Source organism: Aspergillus clavatus, genomic scaffold, assembly GCF_000002715.2.
Source record: "Aspergillus clavatus NRRL 1 1099423829798 genomic scaffold, whole genome shotgun sequence".
Lineage (NCBI taxonomy): Eukaryota > Fungi > Ascomycota > Eurotiomycetes > Eurotiales > Aspergillaceae > Aspergillus > Aspergillus clavatus.
In genome coordinates this window covers 2030136-2053729 of record NW_001517101.1, presented here as the reverse complement: position 1 = coordinate 2053729, position 23594 = coordinate 2030136, and the positions used below count along the sequence as shown (strand labels likewise).

At 51.6% G+C, this 23594-nt stretch overlaps 8 protein-coding genes across 8 annotated transcripts, besides 8 other annotated features; 1 reads left to right on the top strand and 7 right to left on the bottom strand.

Moving 5' to 3' along the window:
* Positions 1-1259: 1259 nt before the first annotated feature.
* On the bottom strand, positions 1260-4352 carry ACLA_094570 (basic helix-loop-helix domain-containing protein; the record flags this gene model as incomplete). The annotated part of the gene is made up of 1 exon (XM_001273182.1): positions 1260-4352. One exon carries the CDS (start codon positions 4350-4352, stop codon positions 1260-1262), a length of 3093 nt encoding a protein of 1030 aa, XP_001273183.1.
* Positions 4353-4686: 334 nt separating this feature from the next.
* Positions 4687-4717: a microsatellite.
* A 1172-nt stretch (positions 4718-5889) lies between these two features.
* On the bottom strand, positions 5890-8041 carry ACLA_094560 (putative serine peptidase; the record flags this gene model as incomplete). The annotated part of the gene is made up of 10 exons (XM_001273181.1): positions 5890-6109; positions 6175-6372; positions 6426-6585; positions 6635-6740; positions 6805-6892; positions 6950-7122; positions 7174-7296; positions 7368-7522; positions 7602-7719; positions 7787-8041. 10 exons carry the CDS (start codon positions 8039-8041, stop codon positions 5890-5892), a joined length of 1596 nt encoding a protein of 531 aa, XP_001273182.1.
* An 817-nt stretch (positions 8042-8858) lies between these two features.
* ACLA_094550 (putative beta-fructofuranosidase) lies at positions 8859-10456 on the bottom strand (the record flags this gene model as incomplete). The annotated part of the gene is made up of 2 exons (XM_001273180.1): positions 8859-10228; positions 10285-10456. 2 exons carry the CDS (start codon positions 10454-10456, stop codon positions 8859-8861), a joined length of 1542 nt encoding a protein of 513 aa, XP_001273181.1.
* Positions 10457-11255: 799 nt separating this feature from the next.
* ACLA_094540 (dihydrodipicolinate synthase family protein) lies at positions 11256-12047 on the bottom strand (the record flags this gene model as incomplete). Its single annotated transcript, XM_001273179.1, has 1 exon — positions 11256-12047. The coding sequence occupies one exon, from the start codon at positions 12045-12047 to the stop codon at positions 11256-11258; it is 792 nt and encodes a 263-aa protein (XP_001273180.1).
* A 487-nt stretch (positions 12048-12534) lies between these two features.
* On the bottom strand, positions 12535-14133 carry ACLA_094530 (putative GTP cyclohydrolase II; the record flags this gene model as incomplete). Its single annotated transcript, XM_001273178.1, has 4 exons — positions 12535-12656; positions 12700-12985; positions 13039-13995; positions 14059-14133. The coding sequence occupies 4 exons, from the start codon at positions 14131-14133 to the stop codon at positions 12535-12537; spliced, it is 1440 nt and encodes a 479-aa protein (XP_001273179.1).
* An 843-nt stretch (positions 14134-14976) lies between these two features.
* On the bottom strand, positions 14977-16761 carry dbp5 (ATP-dependent RNA helicase DBP5; the record flags this gene model as incomplete). The annotated part of the gene is made up of 6 exons (XM_001273177.1): positions 14977-15252; positions 15312-15512; positions 15579-15816; positions 15878-16375; positions 16435-16597; positions 16674-16761. 6 exons carry the CDS (start codon positions 16759-16761, stop codon positions 14977-14979), a joined length of 1464 nt encoding a protein of 487 aa, XP_001273178.1.
* An 856-nt stretch (positions 16762-17617) lies between these two features.
* ACLA_094510 (putative actin polymerization protein Bzz1) lies at positions 17618-20169 on the top strand (the record flags this gene model as incomplete). The annotated part of the gene is made up of 6 exons (XM_001273176.1): positions 17618-17662; positions 17723-17749; positions 17855-18382; positions 18434-18514; positions 18570-19716; positions 19775-20169. The coding sequence occupies 6 exons, from the start codon at positions 17618-17620 to the stop codon at positions 20167-20169; spliced, it is 2223 nt and encodes a 740-aa protein (XP_001273177.1).
* Positions 20170-20521: 352 nt separating this feature from the next.
* Positions 20522-21541, bottom strand: ACLA_094500 (putative Cu-dependent DNA-binding protein; the record flags this gene model as incomplete). The annotated part of the gene is made up of 3 exons (XM_001273175.1): positions 20522-21018; positions 21262-21366; positions 21466-21541. 3 exons carry the CDS (start codon positions 21539-21541, stop codon positions 20522-20524), a joined length of 678 nt encoding a protein of 225 aa, XP_001273176.1.
* Positions 20852-20883: a microsatellite.
* Positions 21542-21865: 324 nt separating the features above from the next.
* Positions 21866-21896: a microsatellite.
* Positions 21867-21896: a microsatellite.
* A 474-nt stretch (positions 21897-22370) lies between these two features.
* Positions 22371-22398: a microsatellite.
* Positions 22372-22398: a microsatellite.
* Positions 22399-23369: 971 nt separating this feature from the next.
* Positions 23370-23395: a microsatellite.
* Positions 23371-23395: a microsatellite.
* Positions 23396-23594: the final 199 nt, after the last annotated feature.

Below are 23594 nucleotides of genomic sequence, written 5' to 3'. Positions count from 1 at the left end.
TGCCTTGCAATGCCAGATGAAGCCCATGATGTAAGCAAGAAATGATAGGGCTTTGGAGTAGAAATTGTGGGAGATGAATAGCAGGCAGGGCAAATGCGACATCGCATACAGGTACAACAAGTCAATATTGCAACGGTATGAGTCAAAGATTAGGCTTTGAACCACGTGAGACAGTCAAGACAGGCCGCGCGGGAAGAACGTTATTTTGGAAGGAAACCCATGAATAGACCTGCAGAGCGGAATGGATCTCTAGCAAAGGTTTGGGAAGTGATGATGTCGGTGAATCAGCCTCAATACCACCGTAGTTTCAAGATCACAAGGTAAAGCTCAGGTCCAAGGAAGGCCAAAAAGCAGGGAAGTCTTAGTCTATCTGTCTATCATGGACCACTGGAAGCAAAGACGGAGTCGTTCACTGATGGTTAACCATCAGGGAAATAACTTGGCGGGTCAATCACGGTTCCAGTAACTGGGATTTAGTGTGGTAAAGGCCATGATGGCCATACTGACAGAGAGAGATTGAAGATAACCACCAAGCAGAAAGAGGTAGTAGGTAGTATCCAGCTGGTTAAACCCGGACAAGAGAGGAAGTCGAATAGTCAGCAAAAGTGCAACGCTCATGGAAATGACATCACCAGCACACAACAGACCTTCTTACGAATGGGCGAGCATCAGGACCAGTGTTCCAGGGCCAAGGATTAAGGAACGGTTGGTCTTTATCCTGGTGGAGTCCACATCGGGGCCCGTTTGACCTTTCCTGTGAGCCCTGTAGGATCTCGTCCTATGAAGGAGACAATACATCTTAGACCTGCCTGGATAAAGGCGTCAAGAGGGAATGACACGGATGAGAAAAAAAAAAAAAAAAACAAAGAATAACAAATGTGCAGAGTCAGGTTGCTCTAGTGATATAATAGAGCTGAATGCCTTTGGAGAGATCTATCATGGAACGAACTGGGTGACAGCTAGGAGTAAGTGCATAATCGCATCAAACGACTGATAAACAAACAAACAGGATGTCGGAATGAGTCCATGTAAAAGCCAAAATCCAGTTTTGACATGATCCAGATCTGAGAGAGGATTGTCGGGAACAGACACACCGACACAGTAACGCCTTGTACGTCGCATATTACCCTATGTAAGAGTGGCAGAAGCAAAAGAAATAAAACCATTGAAAAGCAAACACCTGTACACAGGTATGTTGGTGCGTGAAGTACAATAACGACTAATGAGATCTCCGGAGACCGCTAATGGTTTAGCGAAGTTCAACTGGAATCCAATCTCTCGCCAGATTGGATTGCCCGCCCGGTAGTCCTGGAACATCCATCGTCACCGTCATCTTGCGGAATTCCTGAGAGTGTGGTTTGAACATCCAGAACGTCTTCTTTCCCATCTTCGTTAGCGCTAGGCTGCCCAACAGGCCCGGTTTTCTTGGCCACTTTCGGTTGCCTGACGTTGCTTTTTTTCTCTTCCTGTACACGAGAGTAGTTGGCTACATCAACACCAGCGCTCTGGCACAATGACATACACTCTGTTTCGATAACTCGCACAATATTAGAGGTGAAGCCATAGAAAGCTGGGTTGTACGCATTGCGAGCCCAGTATATAAGCTCTGATGCAACCCGGCCCAGATTCGGGATCGAGTTAGGAATAATATCATTTCCTTGTCTCGTGCGCCGGGAAGACTCGCTCTCGTCGCCTGAAGAGAACACATCCGACGCTTGTGACAGAGGTGAGGGTGGTGCCGATGAATCTGAGAATCCCAGATAGTCAACATCCGAAGCCAAGACATGGAGAAGATGATAAACTGCCGCAAATTCGAGCAAGGTGAGCTCCACTGGATCGAGAGGCAAGCGATTGAACCATTCGATAGCCCGTTGCATTGTGAAGGCTGCCGGGAGAGAAGTGTCGCCGTTCGCCCGGGCGGTGAATATAGCAGCGATCATAGCACACCGAACGGCGATAGAAATCTCCTCGCGGATAGAGATAGGCAGAGAAGAGTCAAGGAAATTGGATGCCTGATTCGTCTCAGTCTTCCCCTTCTCTTTCGGCAATACAGCCAGGACTTTACCGATGTTGACCACACGGTCTTGTTCGAAGAAAACCGCTTTGACGACCAGAGCGCGAGCATGGGCTGCAGACGGTTGAGGAGCAACATCAAGGGCTGTCTTGATCTTTGTCTTGAAGATGTGGCGGTTCTTCTTCACATCAGGCCCGCCGGAGCTCACCTCGAAATATCTGAGGAGGGCTCTCTGCAGCATATGGCTGGACCACCAAGCAGCAAGAGCATCCAGGGAGGATTGAATGGCCGGATCTTCTTCCACAACATCTAGTAAAGCTTCATCATCGTCTGTTCCTTCCTGAGTAGGACGATTCCAAGTCAGATTGGCTGCCCTTTGAATGACGCTATCAATCATGACGTCGTCAGAGTCGATTTTGAGTAACGCAGCCAGATGTCTTGGGAGCGCATCTTCATGACCCTGGGGTAAAGTATTGTTCATTTCACGCGCCAGATCCCATTGATAACGTGCCAGACTTCGGGCAACATCATTCGAGACCTTGAATGTCCACGACCCAGGCTCACCAACACGCCACATCAGAATGCGGCAGTGAAGGGCTTTGAGCATCATCCTCATGGGACTTCGCGGCAGTGTACCGGCCGCAAAGATGGTTAGCACCAGACGACTTTTGCTGATCTCGGTGTCACCGCCAGCCAGCTGCGCGTCAATGGCAATGTCCCAAGTTTTCACACGGCCCCTTTCATCTTCTTCGGTGACACCAGTGACCCAGGAGTACAATTTCCATCCGAGAAGACATCGCAAAACGTATTCAAAACATCTGGATGTGACCACGTACCACTCGTGGAAAAATCTGTGGCGCGGCACACCGACTCGTTGGATACTCGTCAGCCAAGCTTGGCGTCTGAAGTTGCATGACGAGAGCGCAATGTCCGCTGCAGATGTTTCCTTTGATGCTGAATATTGGCGTCTGGGGTCGGAGTTAAAGAGATATACAAAGACAATGAAAGCACTGCCGACGACAAGGATCGCAAGTAGTAAAAAGTGAGAAATTGCGCGCGCATGCCACAAGGACCAGAAATAATGAAAGGCAGCACTGGAGTATACTTGTGGTGGTAGAGGAATACGATGCAGCAGATTCAACGGGACCGCCAGCAGCCCCTTCGCAGTTGACTCTGTCTTCTTTTCCGGGCCCATCCCTTCCAGGACCATAAGCCCAGCAAGGGCACCAAGCATGTATTTATTGGGAAAGTGGGAGCGTCTACGGCCCCCACTCGCTTGCGTCGAGTTGTTGGTAGGGTTCTCGTACTGAATGTATGATTGTGAAAATGAGTTGTCGCGAGAGGGGGTAGCTCGCATGCGTTTGAAAGAGTCTGGCACCTTGATTAACCCTTCTGGTGGGTAGAGGGAGGTCGGCGAATGGTCGCTCGCAACATCCTCGACTTGAGAGAATACGCTGGGAGATGAGCTTGCTCCGGACTCAGTGGACACTGTGCAGTTGCTCGGTGACGAAACAGATGCTGCGGAGGTCACAATCTGGTCTGCCGCCTTGTCCAGCTGACGCAGTCTGATCTTCAGAGCCGTATTCTCTTCCTCCAGCCTCTTGTTCCTGATCTCTAGATGGCGGATGTATTCTGTCGCTTTGGAAAGGATGGAGGCTTTGTTGAGTTTACTTGCTGGAGTGATTCCGTCGTCATCGTCGTCAGGCGAGCCGCCATTTGCCTGCTTGGAAGAAGCCCGCAAGCTGGGAACACTGTCTCTCAGCTCGGCAATCTTCTCATTCAGATTTGCTCGGTATCTCTTTTCGATAACATTATGAGCTCTTTTCTTCGATGGCACCTGCTTAGCACTGAACACGATGTTGGTAATAGTCGATCCATCATCGTCACTACCGGACTTGCGTTTCCGACTAACAACAATCGGTGAGCCGGGGGAATCAGACACCGATTGCGCGGGCTGGATGTTTGAGCCTCGCACGGGCTTGGCCTGCACGGAGCCCCTACCAGTTGGGTGCCGGCCTAAAAATGACTCGAGTGACAGCCCTGTGTAATCGAGAGAGATATCCGGGGAAAATTCTGTCTGCATGCTATCGGTTTTCTGTCGTCCAGACGATGCACCTGGTGAGGTAAACGCAGTATCGAATGGTGAAATAGGTGAATCATTGCTGGACTCCGGGAAAGTTTGCTGATCATCCCATCTCATCCATTGTGTCCAGTCCTGGCTAGAATCATCTGGGGTTGTCTGATCGAATGACATCGAATCTGCCTGTGATACTCTCCTCTCAGGGGGCTCCATAGCGGAGAACAGTTGAAAATCACTACCCATGCCGGGGATAGACATCGTGTCTCACAGCAGGGTCTTAGACCATCAAGACGCTGCCGTCGATGATCCAGTACCCTAACAGAAATCGAACATTGACGAACAACAAAGCTTTTGATGGATATTTTGATAAGATCTGATGGGATGCCAGAAAGGATGGAGATGGCCAGGACCTGGCTAGTTGCGGGTTTGAGTTCCAAAAGCTGATTGATGATCGGCCCAGAGCGAACGCGCTAATGAGAAGTCTAAAACACGAGATGTGGAGTCAGATCCAGATGTTGGTAATGAATGGACAGAGATAGCTTTGGGATTTATAGTAGTGATGGAGATCATATACTGGTGACAGCAGCTTTGGGGGGGGGGGGGAGGAGGAGGAGGAGGAAGAGTGTATTCGACAACAAAAGCGACGTACACTTCCGAGGTGTATCATATCATGTCAGAAGAAAACTGACTCAACACTGTAGGCCGCCGACTAGCGCGGAAAAAGAAAGATCTGAACCAATTGTTGGGTCCCTTGGGTGGTTGGTTGAAGCTGATTTAGAGCGGGCATAAATAAATCTCTGGCTGTCTGTCTGTCTTCCACATGCAAACCCCACAGGATGAGATCTGGAGCAAGGGTATTGTCGAATGATTCCAACCTTGCAACAGCCTATATCGACTAGAGAGCAACACAACAATGATGGCTGGAAAGACTGATGGCAGAAAGCATTCTTTTTTTCCTGTCCACCACCTTTGAATGAGAGACTGAATCGGTGCCTGAGGGGCGACAATGGAAATCTCGGCCGTTGGTTTGGTGGTTGCGTCGTATGATCGCGGGACACTGTGATTCCGGCAAACCGACAGCTGCCTGTTTTGGTATTACCATCTTTTTTTTTCCCCTGCAAAGATGGCAAAGGTGGCAGAAATGGCAGTGTTGGCCCTGTTTGGTCGGTCACCACTGTATTCTGCCATACAATAATACTCTCCGCCTTCTTCACCTTGCTTGGAGTCTGCTCATGTGACCTTGTCCAATCACTGCAGCCTATACATTTTACCCGTGTTAGGGAGAGTGTGTATGTATGGTCCAGCCATGAAGCAGGACCGTTCAATAATAATAGAACCATTTTGTTAAGATCTTCGATCTCCATCGCAGTAACATCCCTCGTCACACCATCTCCCCCATATCGTACTCTCGCAATTGTTGACTGGGACTACTCGGGCTGGCTACACCCGCATATTGGGAATCTCGCAAAGCGCAAGGTATTGCTGACAGGGCTGAGGAATGGTGAACGAACAACCTACCCATGATTCTGGATCAATTCGCTACCTAGCTAGTACTTGAGATCCACGGAACTCCCATACGTCTCTGCAATGAGGGGAAAGTACCAAATTATGTTAGGGTTGCGGTTGCTATATACGGCAGAAGTTTGTTCACTCAAGTCGCGAATGCTGAGCATAATCATGGCGTTTGGTCGACTTCTACAGAAAGACAGATAGACACTGAAATGCATCGCAGTAGGCAGAAGAATTTACTGCTGGCGAAGAGTTGCTGGAATTGTCACATGCCCGATCACGGGATCTAGTGTTTGGGGTATTCCTTGACCCAGGCTTTGATCTGAGCCACCTCGTTGTCAATCACCTTCTGCACCCCAGCATTCACCTGCCCGTTACGCAGTCGCAAATCTGAGCAATGGAATCCACCTGGAATTACCTGCACAGGCGCTTGCTTGGTCGAGCGGAGAGGACCTCCAGGTCTGAAGACGGATGACACTCCAGAGTCTCTCCAGGGGTCATATTGTCTATGGGAGAGGATTCAACGTTAGCTTGGACTTCAAGTCACGACTGCTAATTTGACATAACGCACCCATTTGTCCAGATCAGGCGTTTCGTGTCGGTCGAGTCCCAGCCCTTGGTCCACTTGTTGACATCGGAGGCCCTCTTGCCTTCAGCACTGCCATATGTGTGACCGTTAATCTCGGGGAAGTACAACTGGCACTGTCGCTGCCAATACTCGGCCGAAACTAGTCTCGAGACGACGGTGATTTCGGTAGGAGGCGCACCGCTGCAATGTTTGCGTTAGCAGACTGCTAGCCACAAGGGACATTGGTATCATACTCTTGCCAATAGAAGAGAGGCTCGTTGCACAGCAACCATGTCCATTGCCGGTTCCCTGTGTTGGCGAGAGACTGGTCCGTGAAGATAGGATTTGATGGTTTATGGGTGTCAAAGCAATCAATGGCGAGTTTGTCGGTCCAATAACCGAAGCCAGCGCAGTCTATTTTGATCAGCTTTTGCTTGGGACATGGGTTAACGGGGCCTCTTACATCCTGGCAGGAATGAAGATTTGAACCATGACGCGTAGCCCTTCAGTGCTTTCTCCAGACCAACACCTTGCGGTCCAGGGACGGTCTTAGCTCCGGGTTGAACATTCTGTACTTGGGTGAGAATCATTCTCGCTGGGAGAGCCAAACAAGGGGGGTGTAAGACCACCTACCTCCACCATATCGCAGAACTGGTAGAATTCTGAATACCCAGTATAGAAGCTGTTGGACTGCCACAACCACGGCCCATTCTCGAGCGCACTGGGAAAATCAGCATTGGATCACTCTCAGGTCATGAGTAGCACAGAGACAACATACGCCGCAAAGTCATCGAAGTGCTGGAGCGCTCCGAGGCCGAACATTTCCTTCAATTTCTGCTGGCGCCTCTTGTCTCCTGACTTGTAGACCTGGTCGACGTACTCGACCACGCGCGAGACATCCATGCTGCAGTTCCGGGGCATGCCCTCGACCACAGGGACGAAATATTGCCACTAGCCCTCATTAGCACCGTTTCGCTAAGATCGTTTTGGCATATCGCTTACAAAGTTGTAGATTGCCTCAACGGGTGCACTGGAGGAATGGTACGCCCAGAAAGTACCGGGGGCTGTCGATGCCGTCCATGCAGACAGCGCACCACTGTACGAGCCTCCCGTGAGCACCCAGGGCTGTACGTCAACGGGGACTGTCAGCGACATGGTTCCTCTGATAATCAAGTGAAGACGGCTCAACAACTGACCGCCTTGTCAGCATTGCTGCTGTGGTTGGAATCGAACGCAAGGTCGACAGTCTTAGCAAAGTGCGTTAGATCCGCAATGGACTGCTCCAGGGTGAGGTACTGAAGGGTCTCTGTGTTCAAGTTCGTGTATGGCGATGAGGTTCCCCAGTATCGATCTGATGAAAACCAATTAGGACTCTATTTCACCTTCTGTCGAGGATGGCAATTCAGTCCTGAAGCAAATGGACTACTCACGCTCCAGCAGGATAACTGCACCCCCAATCTCTTGCGCAAAGCGACCGGGGAGGGTCTGGTTGGTCAAATATCCAGTATATCCCGGGGCATCAGCCTCGCCAGGGGTGAACAGAACGACCTTTTGTCAGAAGCATTCAACATCAGCATCGCTTGCCAATGGCTTTCCAGACATAACCAAAACTCACAGGAGACCCAGGACCTTTCCAGAACTCCGAACTCCACCAGAACCTCTGTTGAAAGGTTCCCAACTCCGGATTATCATGATCAATTAACTGGTCAAAAGTCGTATTACCCCTCACCTGCCTGAACCTCGCATTCCCGGACAGCAGACTAGACTCCTGGATTTCGAACGGTGGTGGCACCGGCAGCTGAGGGATGGCACTGACTATACCACCGAAGTAGGACGCACCCAGCGCCAACAGGCACGCAGCGGATCGCATCTTGAGGACTTGGATTCGCAAACAAATGGAAGAAAAGGAAATTACACAGACGGTTGCATGCTTATATATGGCCAATCTCTCCCTCGTGGTGAGGGGAAACAAGCATGCAGCTAACTAGTCTACAGACCTAGAGGCAGTTTCAAAGCTTCTCATTTGAGATACCGAAATTAATGCATGCCACGGTCAAGATTCCAGGTATTTCCCTTATAAATTAGTGCAATCGCAGGGGCATTTCACAATCGACAATCGTCTGCAGGATTGTGTGTCTGTCCAATTGGACCCTCACATCGCACAAGGATCGGCCAGCACTAGCTGCATAGTAGTAGTACTGAGTACTTCGATAGATATGTACTCCGTAGATGGTTATGCCCTGGTTCGGGACATCAGGGATCGGCGGAGGTCCCCTTAGCTTCTTTTGCTACTGCAGCGTTGCTTTGCTCTCTGGTAATTGCTTGCTTGTTCTCGGACTTCGACCTTCAGGGTCAAGTCTACATCGATGCGCCCGAGATACCACTCTAGAACAGGCGGAGCTCACAACAACAACAACTGACCCGAGATATTTCCTTGCAAAAGAAGCAACAGAAGCAACAAAAACCCGGGACAAGCATTCATGCCAAAACCCCACTTGGGGGAAATTACCCCGACGGAGTCCGGGATCGTGATAAGGAGATGTAACCTTTGGTGATTAATCCTCGTCTCTCTACTCATCCAGTCCGAGACAATCTTGCGAATTTTTCATCTTATTGAGGGGGCAACATATTTGAGAGTTCTATAGATGGCATGACATGAACAAGGACCCTCGCCATCTCACCTCAACTCACCACCCGCTCTCCAAACCCCACGCTTCAACATGAAACCGGATCTTCTCGCCCAAATCCCTGCCGAAAACCGTCAGAGTATCCAGCGGTGAGGCCGGATAGAAACTCATCGTGCCGGTCTGCTTTCCGTCATCCAGGAATACCTCGAGAAGTGAGCGGTCGATGACACCAGAGAATAAAAACCTGCTCTGCTCGAACGCCGTAAGGGTCGTGTTGAAGACTGGCCAATACCCTGAGCTATTTGCCTGAGTGAAGAGATGGGTACCTGCCCGATCGATCCAAAACAGGCCCGTGTTGAAGTTGAGACCACCGTCGATGTATTCGCCAGATTTGGACGAGGTGAAGTTGAAGAATACCTGTCCGGCCGATGTGGATTGCGAGATGCCATCGACCCTCACATCGAAGTAAATTGCATGGGAGGGGACATGTTTGAAGTCCAGGGTGACATCGCCATTCTGAGCGACATGTGCTCTCAACCGCTTATCCCGGACGGAGGACAGGTCGTCGAATGGTTGCTGAGTGACGAGCCAGGATCCGTCGACTTTAGTCAAAGTATGCACTTTGGGTAGGGTCATTGCGCCTCTCCAGCCTTCGAGCGGGCCTGTGGGGACTTGTTCAGTATAATTCCAATTGCTAGCCCACCCAATAGAGACAGGAGGCTCGTCCTCAGAAATCCCCGAGTACCACTGAGAGGCATAGTTGTCTTTGCCGAAGTCATAGAGTGTTTCATGGGCAGTCTCAGAGACAAAATGAGTTCCGTTGAATGTGCCGACGACATAAAACGTCCCTGAGCCGCCGAGCGGTGCGCCGGGATTGACAGAGATGAAAAGCACATCCTTAGTGTTCTCCTGGGGTAGGACAGGACCCACAGAGAACCTGACCAGGTTGGGGCATTCAAACTGCGTCCCCGGCAATCCAGTCTGCGTGAAGTTGGAAGCATGAGTCCATTCCTTGAGATCAGGCGACGTGAAAAATCCAATGACACGGTCGTCTGCGTACGCGATAGTCATGACCCAGCGCTCCGTCTCCGAGTGCCACACAACTTGAGGGTCGCGGAATTGACTGGATCCAATATCAAGCACAGGATTGCCCTCATACTTGGTGAACGTGTATCCGCCATCGGTGGAGTAGGCGATGTGTTGCGCTTGTAATTCCGCAGTCGCCAGAGTGTAGATGGCCACTACACCGTCATCTTGGCCCGGGAAGAAGCCTGAGGTGTTATTGCTGTCCACCACAGCGGACCCAGAGAAGATATACTCATCCGACCTGCTGGGGGAAATAGCAATGGGATGGTTAGTCCAGTGATAAAGATCTGGGCTGGTGGCATGGCCCCAGTGCTGATTACCCGCGACAGTCTGGTAGGGATTATCTTTGTGCGTGTTAGAGACATGTTTCACTCACGCCTATCGGGTGATGAAGGCTTACATTGATAATAAAGATGATAGATCTCTCTCTTGCTGTCGTAGAAAAGTCCGTTGGGATCATTCATGAAATTCGCCGGAGGGGAGAAGTGGACCTGGGGCCGCAGGTCTCCAGAGTAAGTCACTGCCTGGGCTGCTACCACAAGGGCAGAGATGAGCAGCAAATGAGTCCGCATTCTAGGAGGTATGTCTCTTGCAGTCCGACAGAGTGATATTGGTCAATCCCCACGAGAACTAAGGAGTATTTATTTTGAATGTCCAAAGCAAGGAGTGTCTGAACCAACTCGGGGTCAGTCACAGGACGTCATATCAATGAGCAGTCCTTATTATATGGTCGATCTTACTTAGTAGTAGTAGCCGTAACTGAGTGGCATGTCGATGCTCCGTGAAGTGTGAACTCACTCGGGATGCAGCTCGGAGAATCTCACTCCTACTTTCGCTGATTCGATCTCTGGGTTCGAATATCCTATATACTCGGTATTTCGTCGGGGCAATTCCGAGGTCTCCCGCTGCAATAAGAGGGTTACCATCCATTCTTCAAAAATGCCTCAGTTGAACGGGCTGTTTTCGGATCTCGGGGACGCTTCGGGGAAACTTCCCCACATTGAGGGGACAGACATTGTTGTATATCCAGATTGGAAGAATATCATTGTTTCTGATTGCCACAATACTAATACCCATCTACGTAGTAAATAATGAGTCTAGAAATGGTGCTGATTTTCCCTGCTCGGTATTATCGCCCGCAATGGAAATTCTGGTTTGTTCGGCAGCTATCTACACCACTAAGGGGATACTAATACTATCCCCTTCTCGATCTCTGCCACCTCCGCCATCACCTCCCTCACCATCTTCTTCACTCCCTCCGCCGGCTCCTCATACGGCGCCCGAGGCTTCAGTTTTTCCTCTGCACCCTCAACCCCCGCCAGCGATGCTGCATATATCGCCGCCGCATACTTGGTAGCAGCAATGCCGCTCTTACACGGACTCCGCCAGCGCCGCCTTGCGCTGCAACTCCATAGCCTCCGCAACCTTCCCAGCTGTATACAAGTCAAACACCCTCGATGCAGTCCGTGGAAACACATTCGCAAAGGCCGCAATGCACCCCGCAGAGCCTACACTCAGACCCCCGATCAGGAAGTCCGACTGACCACCAAACACCGCAAACTCCTCGCGCGGGAACGTCGCCGCCAGCCGCGTGATCTTTCCCACAGACGCACATGTAAGCTTGACCCCGACGACATTGGAGACCCCATCGGGGCTGGCAGCCGCCGACTCCCTCACGATCGCCGTCATTGTCTCCGAGTCGATGTCGACCCCGTTGCACACCCCGGGGAAGTTGTAGATCACGACCGGCAGCGGCGCCCGGCGCGCCACGTCAACGAAGAACCGCTTCACGACGCCCATCGTCGTTGCTTTGCCGAAGTAGGCGGGCGGCAAGACGAGCAGATAGTCCGCACCCGCCGCGGCGGCGTCCGCTGCGAACTCGAGCGTTTGCTTGGTTGAGTGCGCGCCTACGCCGGCCATGAGCGGAAAGCTGGGGCCGACGGCCTCGCGAGCCGCGGCAATGAGCTCGGCGCGCTCGTCACGGGTGAGTAGGAAGGCCTCGGAGTTTGTGCCAAGAATGACGAGGCCAGTCAAGCCGGTTTGCGAGAGGTAGGCGTAGTACTTCTTCTGGGCGGGGAGGTCGAGGGTGTCGGTGTTATGGTTGAAGAATGTTACGGTTGGACACCAGACGCCGGGTTTGGGGACGTGGGGTTGAGAGGTCATGATGGGCGTTTACTGAACGGGTGCGTTTAGCAGAGATCAATGTAGGACTAGGGCGTGGAATATCGAGAAAATTTTCTTTGAGCATTGTCATCTAGATGTTTGAGTTGTGTATATATACATCTTCAACAGAGCGGGGAAACGGGATAAGTATCCGAGTCGGAAGAGACACCGAGCAAAACAACATACAAACGGTGCTGATCGTCAGAATTCCTAAGCCTAAACTCAATAGAACGAGAGTACCGAGTACTTGGTGGGATATTGTGGGAGAATCATATCTCGGATGGAGCCCCGAGCTTGCGAACGGGGATCCCTTCATCTGGCCATTGTCTCTCCCCGGTTACTACTGGTCATCAGTACATTACGATCAAGCCTTTCTGAAAGTCGTATTTGACCAGTGTACTACTCAAATCATTCGTCTCTTAGCTTTAAAACTTCATGAAAATTATGGCTCATTTCTTGTAATGTTGAATCTGCCTTGCCTATACACCTACTCAGGCTGATTGCAAATAAACAAACAAGATGACGTTTGCACCCATTTCTTCTTCTCCTGCACGTTGCAGACTTCGTCGTAAGAGGATCGCACGAAAGTCGTCGTATAGTCAATCAATGCTATGATGCGATCAGTACAAGTACCGGACGAAAGAGGACATACTCACCGTTACATCCTCCCATTTCTCCCAGCCGCGTCCCTTCACCTCGGCCAACTCCTCGAGCGTATATTGCCTTCCCGTGGTGAAATATCCAGCGTTGATCTTGGCATCAATCTCCACGCGCGAGTCATTCGGGATCATGTCCTCTGGAATGGGCACACGCTCAATGATCTTGATCCCAGACTGGACGATGGCATCATGCTTCATGTTGGACATGGACAGCATCCGGTCAATCTTCTTGATGCCTAGCCAGTGAAGAATGTCGGGCATCAAAGCTTGGAAGCGCATCTGGGCTCAAGTTAGCATGATTGTAGCTCAAATCTAGCAGGAAAGGCTCGTACGTCTCTCACGCCCGCAATGTTCTCCGTTCGAGTAAAGTATTTATCGGCCGTGTCTCCGCCTCGCTTGCGAGCGTTGTATACCAGATACTTGATCACTTCGCCCAGCGCACGTCCTTCCTTTCGGAAATAGATGACAACTCCACTGCCACCATTCTGAGCCTCACGGATGGCTTCCGCGATACCAAACGCCAGGTACGGCCGGCATGTACAGATGTCGGACTGGAAGACATCGCTCCCATTACATTCATCATGAATGCGCAGGGCCAGCCTCACATTCTCGTCCGACACACGTTCCGGTGACCCGAAGATGTAGACAGTCAGCCCCCCAATGGGGGGAAGGAAGACCTTCAAATCAGGCCGGGTGATCAATTCCGGGTAGCTCCCACCGGTATGTTCAAAGAGAGTCCGACGCAATGTTCCCTCGTCCGTGCCGAACCGCTCTGCCACACCCGGCAGATACCAGACCGGCTCGACAGCAACCTTGGTGACGCGGACTTCTCCAGAACCGTCAACCACTATAGACCCATCCACATCAAGCTGACCGTTCTTGATCGCCTCCCCGATCTCCGCGAGCTTCATATTCGCACGCGTGACCGCCATAGTGGGCCGAATATCCCAGCCAGCGTTCAGCTGCTCGCGAAACTGATTCACGATATCATGGCCAAACGGGTCCATGGAGACAATCTTTGTTTTATCCGCCCAGGCTGGCTGCCAGGGGAAGTTGAACGTCGGTTCGCTGTTCCGAAAGTCCGGGCGGAAATTGGGATCGAGATCGCCCGCTGCGATGGCCAGAGCATTGTAGATACTGTAACTTCCGCCATGAGCTCCCATGGCATTTCGTCGTTTGAGCAGTCCCCCACTGCGAGAGACGATGACGGGGCCGCGGGATTTGGCGTCGGGAGCGCCCCATTCGAGGGGAACGGGGTCGATACCGCTTTGGCCGGGATAGGTGGTTAACTATGCTAGATTTCAGTTCTCTTCCTCCTTCGTCCTCGAGGGGTTCTGTATTGCACTACATACCACGATATGCTTGCTGTACCCCGATGCGGGCGATGCGGGGGATTGCACACTCGATGCATCAGTGGTATCCGCCATGGTATCAGTAGGTGAGCTGAAAAGATCCGATGCAGAAGATGCCCATTAGAAGATCAGGTCAGATCAGATCAACTCAAGGGATATGGGAAGAGAAGGAGTAAGAGGAGTCAGTCAGTGTTGGTCCTGCTGCAACTGCATGTGACCTGCTATCGCCAGTGTCGCTGTCAGGTTTCTCCCCGCACCTTATCGTCAGGCACCCCGGCAGATACCCCTCTTCTGCCTGGCTCTCACCGCTGGAAATATGCATTTCTTGTTCTTTACATCCTGCGGATCGTCTATGGGAGGACATTGTTCTAGATCTGTGAGCTCCCTTACTGATATCCCACCCGTTGGTTACTAGCTACTAACTTCTGATATCTAGCACCTAGCAGACTGGGGATAGATCGAAGCCACAGCGGATCCGCCCCACACTGGCCACGAGTGACTCGTCGCAGTCGTTGCATAGTCAGCCGTGGGGTTTGAAGAATGCCCGATCACCTGTGAGTTGGACCGTGGTCATCCCTATTTAGTGCTCGGTTGGGCACAGCAGTCGCTGAGCTGGTAGACCTATAGATAAGTGATCAGGAGGTAAGAAGTATGGGTCGTCAGCATTCTATCTATCTATTGAGGTAGAGCCGGTCTAGTGCCATGTGGTAAGTATGATCAACCCCGAATGAGCAGGAGGAAAGTTGCATTTCCATTTCACGTTACATGGTATCTATTAATCTTTCTTCGTTTTTGCAGGCATCAAAGTTGAGTATCATCACTGTTCGCACGTAAAGCATGGCCCAAAGCCAATCTGTTCCGCGAACGAATTAACAGAACAGGGGCTAAACCATCCTTCTAATCACCTTGACCATCCCCCTACTGCTTTCCGAACTGCGCATTGGCACGGGTATTCTTGATGGTCTTCTTAATGATGTCCTCGACCTCATCCCAATCCTTGGTATCGACACGCTGGATTTCGGTGTTGAAGTATCGCTGAATCTGGTTCAGCATATCCCATTCCTCGCGGTTCGAAACGAACGAAATGGAGACACCGACACGGCCGAAACGACCCGTGCGACCGATACGGTGCAGGTAGGTTTGGAAGTCTGCCTGTCGCTCAGGTACACCAGGTCTGTGGAGCTCGGGGATATCCTAATGGGAGAGAGGGAGTCAATAACACGGACAGTGATGGTGGCATATCGAAGACCTACATAGTTGATGACCATGGAAACCGTAGAGACATCAATTCCTCTGGCAAGGACATTGGTGGTAATCAGGACTTTAGCTTCACCAGAGCGGAACTTGTCAATGATCTCGTCACGCTTCGTGACGTCAATTCCACCAGTAAGGGATGCGACAGTGTGTCCTTCGGCGACCATTCGCTTCTCAATCTCAGATGCTGATGTGCGAGTCTGCGTACCATTAGAACCGGGACAGGAAAAGGGAGGAATTCAAGTGCATGAAAAGCGGCTACTGACCTGAACGAAGATAATCGAGGAGCCGACGGTGAGAAGGCCGTAAAGTTGAACAAGGGTCTTATATTTGTCCTCCTCATCCGAGCAGTCGAGATAGAGCTGCTTAATTCCCTCAACGGTCAACTCTTCGTGTTGCAGTGTAAGCTCGTTCGCGTTAGGGGCGAACTTCGCTGCATAGGCGTGGACATGGTCAGGGAATGTGGCTGAGAACAGGACGACTTGGATGTCCCGTGGTAACAGACTACACGAGGATCAGCTGAGTTTAACTTGAAAGCAGAAAGACAAGATAGTTCGAGACTGACGCTTTGACACGGATGCACTGGTCGCCGAGGCCTTGCTGATCCAGCATGTTATCTGCCTCATCCAGAACAAGGACCTTAAGCTTGTTTGGGACCATGATGCGCCTCTTAATCATATCCATGACCGTGCCTGGGGTGCCCACAGCAATAGAGCATTCCAATCTCTTAGGACGATTGTTGATATCCGCAGGAACAGCCGTGCCGATGATGAGTCCGTCAAGGAACTGACCCATGACCGAAACCACACCAACAATCTGACGCGCCAGCTCTCGGGTGGGCGCTAGGATCAAAGCCTGAGGCGTCTTCTGCATTTGTTCCGTCGATAGGTCCACGCGGCTCAGAGCATTCAGGACGAAGGCGGCGGTCTTTCCGGTACCCGATTGAGATTGTCCGACCAAATTCTTAGGCGGATTGCCCAGCAGCAAAGGCAGAGCACGTTCTTGGATCTTCGAGGGCTTCCGGAAGTTCATTGCCGACAGTCCTTTGAGGATACGCGGGTCGCTAAATGATTGGCGCTTCGTTAGCAACGGGGAGCATCATAGGCGAAAACACGTGCTCACAGTCCAAGGTCTTCGAAGTTCTTCACGGAGTAGAGTGGGTTGTTAGGGTCGGCTTGAAGATCGCTGAGCTTGACCTCAACGTTATATTCGGGCTCGCGCAAGTCGGAACCACCGAGTGGCGCGGAAGCGCCATCGGCCTGATCGCTCGTCTGCTCGGGTGTTTCTGAAGGTGTTACAGCGGATTAGCTGTGTATTCGGCGAGTCTAGCCGGCATCATGGGTGAAAAATGGCGCTCGTACCTGAGGCAGTTGGTTCGTCGGGTTTCGAAATGCGATCAGAAAGAGAGCCACCCAATGGGGCGGCTTCGACAGGCTGCTCCGACGCCATGACAGTGTATTATGTTCCCCGAGGAAGAGACGAAACGAGAGGATGTTCGAGGCGGTCTTTGAGCTGCGAAGAGGCGGCTAGAGAGCGGGGAGGGAGGGACCTGGGAAGCAACGGCGGGGTAATTAGAGGTCAATAAGAATCCTGGGAAGAGAGCAAAATCGCAATGACTCGGAAGATGATTCGTGCTTGCCAGGCCGCAGAATCACCTTATGGGAGACAACAAGAAGTATTCGATCCAGGCCAGTTCCCGAGGAATCGCTCAATAATGACTGCGTTTCAGACCTCAATAATAATAATGACGGTAGAAAAACCCAGCAGGCGATAACGTGCAATGACGCTTTGCCGTTCTGGGCAACTCCCCGACCTGTGACCGCTTAGTTTTTTACGGAAGGCGGTAGAGTCATTGCCTAGTATTACCATACCAATACATCACGATAGCTAGCTCCAGTGTTGGCAACAACCGCCATGGTCGAGAGCCAGCGTGGCCTAAGAATGATGTCCTGGTATTATCACATACCGAACCGTATATCCCCCAGCCACAAGCCCACCAGCCATTCAGTCATCATCCCCGCTTCCGCAATGCCCGCATCAACTCCGGAGTCACCAATGTTAAATCACAAATGACACGGGCCGTTCAGTCGCTCCTTGAAGTGCATCTATTCTTATTGGGGAGACCAGTGCGTTAGTGGTTCTCGATTTTACCCGCCAAGAGACGTCAGCACGTGGAGCAGTGTGGCTTTCTTCCGTTGAACTTAGCCGCCTAAGTACGGAGTACACAAGTGCACCCACTTTCCTGACCATTGCGTCTCACCCAAGGTCTCATGCGCCGTGAGATAGTTATATCCCCCCTTGAAAGATGGCATCAGCGGAGGTTGCGCCTCAATTTGGGGCAGAGCTGAAGGTAGGTTCACTCGCAGCGCATTTCTCGTGGATCACTGTTCTAACGTGGATTCTTACATAGGATGCATTCAAGCCGGTCAACAACTGGGTATGTCGGAGTCGCTTCCCCGCATTGCGTCCACGAGAGCAACAACACCGGTTCTTGTTCCCGGAGCGCTCACGAAGCTTCTAACTAATGCGGTGTTCCTCTTAGGTTTCGACTGGAATACAATGGCTGGACGAGATACAACAATTCTACCGCGAGCGGAGCGTCATCGAGAAGGAATATGCTGCCAAGCTCACTGCCCTCTGTCGGAAATACTACGATCGCAAAGCAAAGAAGATCAGCAGCCTCAGCGTTGGAGACAACCCCGCGATGACTCCTGGCTCTCTCGAGAGTGCTTCCCTTACTACGTGGACGACACAATTGACCGCCGTTGAATCGCATGCCGCCGAACGGGATAGATTCGGCACAGAATTGGTTTCGCAGGTCGCGGAGCCTCTCAAGCAGGCTGCAGCGCAGTACGAAGAGCTCCGAAAGTGCCATGTGGACTTTCATGCAAAGTTGGAGAAAGAGCGGGACTCGTCCTACGGTGAGCTCAAGAAGGCGAAGGGCAAATACGATGGGGTCTGCCAGGAGGTTGAGTCTCGAAGAAAGAAGATGGAAAGTTCATATGACCACAGCAAAAGCAAGGCGCAAGCTGCTTACCAACAGCAAATCCTCGAAATGAACAACGTCAAGGTACGTCTGTCTCTCTCAGATTGCTCCAATGAGTGCGCTAATGATGACCAGAATATGTACCTCATCAGTATCAACGTAACCAACAAGATGAAAGAAAAGTTCTTCCATGAATATGTGCCAGAGTTACTTGACGTGAGTCGTAATGCTAATGGGCGAAATATGCGGATCTGCTGACGATTGACAAAAGGGCCTGCAAGACCTCAACGAAACACGTGTGGCGAAGCTCAACTCGTTATGGTCACTTGCGGCGCAACTCGAAAAGTCTTCTTTGTCAAGAAGTACGGAACATATGTCACACCTGCTGAATGAGATTCCTCGAAACGTCCCGCACATGGACTCGCTCATGTTCCTACGTCACAACGTCACCCAGGCGCAAGAGCCTCCCAATATGGTATTCGAGCCGAGTCCTGTTTGGCATGATGATGAGACGATGATTGCGGACGACACTGCTAAGATATTTTTGCGAAATATCCTTAGCAAGGGTAAGACGCAGGTCCGGGAGCTACGGGTCGAGTCGGACCAGAAGCGAAGGGAGGTTGAGAATGCCAAGCGAGTCAGGCAAAATGTCCGACAAGGGAAGGAGACTCGAAGTGAAGTCGATGTTGTCCGGTCGATTTTCTTTTTGCAGGAGGCGCTTCATGAGACGGACCGAAAACGACTGGCAGCCGAAGTAGAAACATCGACGATCATGGCGGTCGTCGGTGACTTGTCTCTGGGGGCAAAGAACCACAACTTCAAGTCGCAGACGTTCAAAATCCCCACTAACTGTGATCTATGCGGAGAGCGAATCTGGGGATTACACGCGAAGGGATTCGATTGCCGGGATTGTGGGTATACATGTCACAGTAAATGCCAGATGAAGGTACCAGCCGAATGCCCTGGTGAGCAGACCAAGGAGGAGAAGAAGAAGCTCAAGGCCGAGCGACAAGAACAAGCGGGAGCGGTGCCAGTTATTGACATTGCACCGCCAAATGGTTCCTCCGCCGCGCCGTCGCTAACACGGCAAAACACGATGAATTCATTGAGCTCCGGATATGCTGCGAGCGCGAACCGATCCATGTCCACTGTGACCAGCCAGCCCCCATCCACCATTGTGGAACCTACCGAGCCTGCTGCCCCTGCAGCGCCTGCAGAGACCAAGCCTGCTGCCGCCGCCCCGAGGAGGAACCGGGTTCTTGCCCCACCTCCCGCGCAGTACGTCAGCGCTCCGCCGCCCAGTGAATCGACCAAAGCCAGTGAGCCCCGTGGGAAAATGATGTATGCCTACCAAGCAGGAGGCGCAGACGAGATAACAGTACAAGAGGGCGATAGTGTGACAATCGTCGAGCCAGATGGTGAGTTCCCTCAGTTTCGTAGTAGAAGGATTGATCGATCTAACCCGACTATCTTTAGATGGCTCCGGATGGATGCGTGTGCGCGCTGGATCACTAGAAGGTCTCGTCCCCGCCGCCTACGTGGAATCAGCACCGGCTCCGTCGCCCGCTCCCTCGGCGAGTCCTGCGTTTACGGAGCGGCCGGGGTCCACGTACTCCAACTCGTCCGCCTCGGTCGCGGGCAGTATGGCGGCCAAGCGGGTTGGGCCCGCTGTCGCGCCTCGGCGTGGGGCAAAGAAAGTCCAATACGTGGAAGCACTGTATGACTATGAGGCACGCAGCGAGATGGAGTGGAGCATGGTGGAAGGCGACCGCTTTGTCCTTGTCAACCGGGACAGCGGGGACGGATGGGCCGATGTCGAACGAGGAGGGGTGACCAAGAGCGTGCCTGCGAATTATATCCACGAAGTGTAGACAGCAGGAGCAATCTCATTGGTGAAGGGGTGGATTAAGCTTATTTTTAGGTCATCGGGAGTGTAAGTTATCTATATAGGTCGCTTTTGCATGTCTGCATCTCGAGCACTTGAATGGATACTTATGAACCCTCTTTCCTCTTTCTGCAAGCTTGTTTACATTGGTATGTTCTGATCAGATTCTTCATCTTTTGGTGCTGTTCTCCCACAAAACACTTTTACCCACAAACCAAAATCTTCTCCTGGAGGGGGAAAAAAAAAAGAAGAAGAAGAAAGAAAGAAATTACATCAACAACGAAAAAGACAAATAACCATCATTCATAAACATCATCAACATCATAACCCAGCCCCGTTCATACGGAATCATCCCCAAGCCAGAACTGATCCCCCCAGTCCTGGTGCAGCATCTCCTCCGGCAGTCCATGGACATCCAGATCCTCCAGCGAGAACACCCCGCCGTCCGCATAGCCATCGAACAGCATCGGCGACTCCATCATCGCCATGGAGACGGGGACATCCACGCCGGAGACAAGTCCTGGCGCCGCATAGGAGCCGGTGAGCGGGAATTGCGAGGGCGCGGGCGAGAGCATGGGGTGATGCGTCCCCGCGCCGGGGGACGTGGGCGCGTGCATCATCTGCGTTGCGCCTGGTGCGCACGGGTACTGTGACTGTGACTGTGACTGTGCGGCCGCCGCTGCTGCTGCTGCTGCTGCTGTGCGTGCGGCGCCGGACCGCGGATTCGTGCTGGGGTGGTGCATCGTTGTTACGGAGCTGGGGGAGGGTGCGAGGGCGGTTGGGGAGACGGATCCGGCGTTCGCGGGGCCCGGCCGGGGGGCGATGGGCAGGAAGCCTGTGCTAGGACGAGGACGACCCGAGGATTTCTAGAGAGAAAGAGGGGGGCGATATCCCCGAATATCAGCGAACGACTGCGTTGATGCAATGGATGGTGACTCGAGTCCCGCGACATCGTCCCCTCGGTGACCGCAGCATGGCTGCGGCAGCAGCATCACAAGACACCACCGCCAACGTGCTCAACCCCCCTCTTGTCTGGTGACATCTACTTTTGAAGATTGAGACTTGGACTCTGCCTCACGTCTAAGTTTGGTGTGCTCCTCTGGAGCCTGGCATGGGGTGCAGTTGCATACAGAACAGGTCGAAAAGGGGCGACCTTTTCTGTTGATCCGGATCAGTGGTCGATCTATGTCGTCAACGGGAGGTGGTCAGTATGTTCCTTTCTAGCTTTGCCTTGAATTGCAATGGATTGGGATTGAATTGGGATTGGAATTGAGGTTCCTACCATGGTGTTTACAGGTCGTCACACGGTGGCCGCGGACGCACGCTTCACAAGCCCACTTTTCACCGTCGATGAGCATCCCTTGATTGTATGAAAAGAAAGGCCATGGTGAGAGGGATGTGGACGGGGAATTTATACATGAGGTGGAGCAGAGACCAGAGACTCCTTTTTCCCTTTTTTTTTTTATTTTTTTGGGGGATTTCTATGAATGATTTTTCGCTGTGGAATTATTAGGGAACTGCTGTTCTGGGAAAACCGCGGTTGGAGAGCCACAGCCACGAGTTGGAGGTTGTATGTCTGCTTGCTGTAGACTCAAGCGTGAATCTGTGGTCTGGAGATCCTTCTGCAGGTGCATGCGTCAAATCCATCGAGATGATCCAATTGGCGCGGATGGAGATTTTAATTTTTTTTTTCTTTTTTTTTTTTTTTTTTTTGCTGGACCAAAATTGGTTGTGTGGGTGATGACAGCAGCAGGAAGATGTCCTCAACGTAGCATCTCTTCGGTAGTGGATGTAGCTGGCTAGCTCAAGCTGTGCTCCGGGACCAGGGACAAAGATACTAAGTTGGATCGAGTATCTAGTAGTCGTAGACAGACAGATAGTATTCAGTTAGGAAAAGCGGATTAGCTTGACAATGAGGGATTTTCTCCCGGCGGCAGCGCAAATGGCAATCCAGGGAATGGCAATCCACGATTATTCTCCATCGCTCTCACGATATCATCCTTTTCCCTCCAGCGAGATACCAGATCGGTGCTAGCAGCGTCAACAACCGCTGGTGCAGCAAATTCCCTCATACATTCTGCTGCTGCTCAATGGCTTCATTTGGACCGCCCCCGTCGTTTGCCTCGAAACCAATCTTGCTGCCTACTCAAAATCCACTGGTTTCGATCAGAGTCACTTCGCCCTCTCGAGAGAGAGAGAGAGAGAGAGAGAGAGATGCCATCAGGTCCTGTCCTCGCGTCGTGTAGAGCTTCTTCTGTGGCACAGGAATCGAAGACAGGGACCAAGTCGCCAACACTGGAGCTTGATCAAGGGCGCTCGGGTCACTATGAGGCTGGTATCAATCGCTTAATCTGGGTGCTAGGCTCGTAGGCTCCTAGCTGCTCGTTGCCATGATCTCACTACGGCTCTTTCTACACCCTGTCCACCACATCCATCACCAATTATTACCCAAGCGTGTACTCAGAAACAGATCAATGAGATCATCCAAGACAATCAAAAGCCACCAAATCCCGTTTCCATTATCAATTGAATCACCCAGACACAATCAACTTCTCATTCAGACAGTTCTCGAGAGATCCTCGTTTGGAGGTGGCTGAGCAGCTGCAGGACTCGCACTAACACCCAGTAGTGGGACTACAATAGGAGAACGAGACTACAAGGACTGGGACTAGGAGTCGGGGACGAGCAAAAAGTGACTGACTGACCGGCAGACTGACAGACTAAGATACTGAGTTAAACAAACTACCATGGCACTGGCAGACTAAGAACACTGACAGTGTGACAGACAGCCAGCTAACTAGCTTCCGCACAAACCACATTGAGGTCCGTGGCGCAGAATTGTCCGTTCTGAACCAAGTCTTTTCTGCTTCCCACGAGGACGAACTAGTCCAACCACAGTTAAGTCGATGTTTCAATTGAATATTCCAGCGGTAAATCCAGAGAGGAAGGTATGAGGTATTTCCAGCCGATAAGATGACGGATTTTTTTTTTCTATTTCTTTGCTTGTTCCAGAGGAATTTCGGACGCTTTCTGCGCGATTTTCATAGGGCTATAGGCGGTTGGAGCCACCGGCACTTTCCTCTCCTCTAGTAGAGACGTCGACAGTATACTTACTATAGTATAGTATAGTAGAGCACCTCGTGGCCTTTCAAACACGCACACACACTCTCTCGCGAAATGAGAAAAATATATATATATATATATATATATATCATGCTCGTACACAAAAGAAACAGTCAAGCAAATCCTCTATTCTTACAGACAAGTCCAACCATTCCATTCACCCGACGGCAGTAATAACGCCAGTTGCCAACTCATCAATCCTCCTCCCCCTCCCCAGCAATCCCGGAATCAAACAACCTAAGATCAGCACTGCAGGCCTGAGCCTTAGCCGCCTGGGAATTTCGAAGG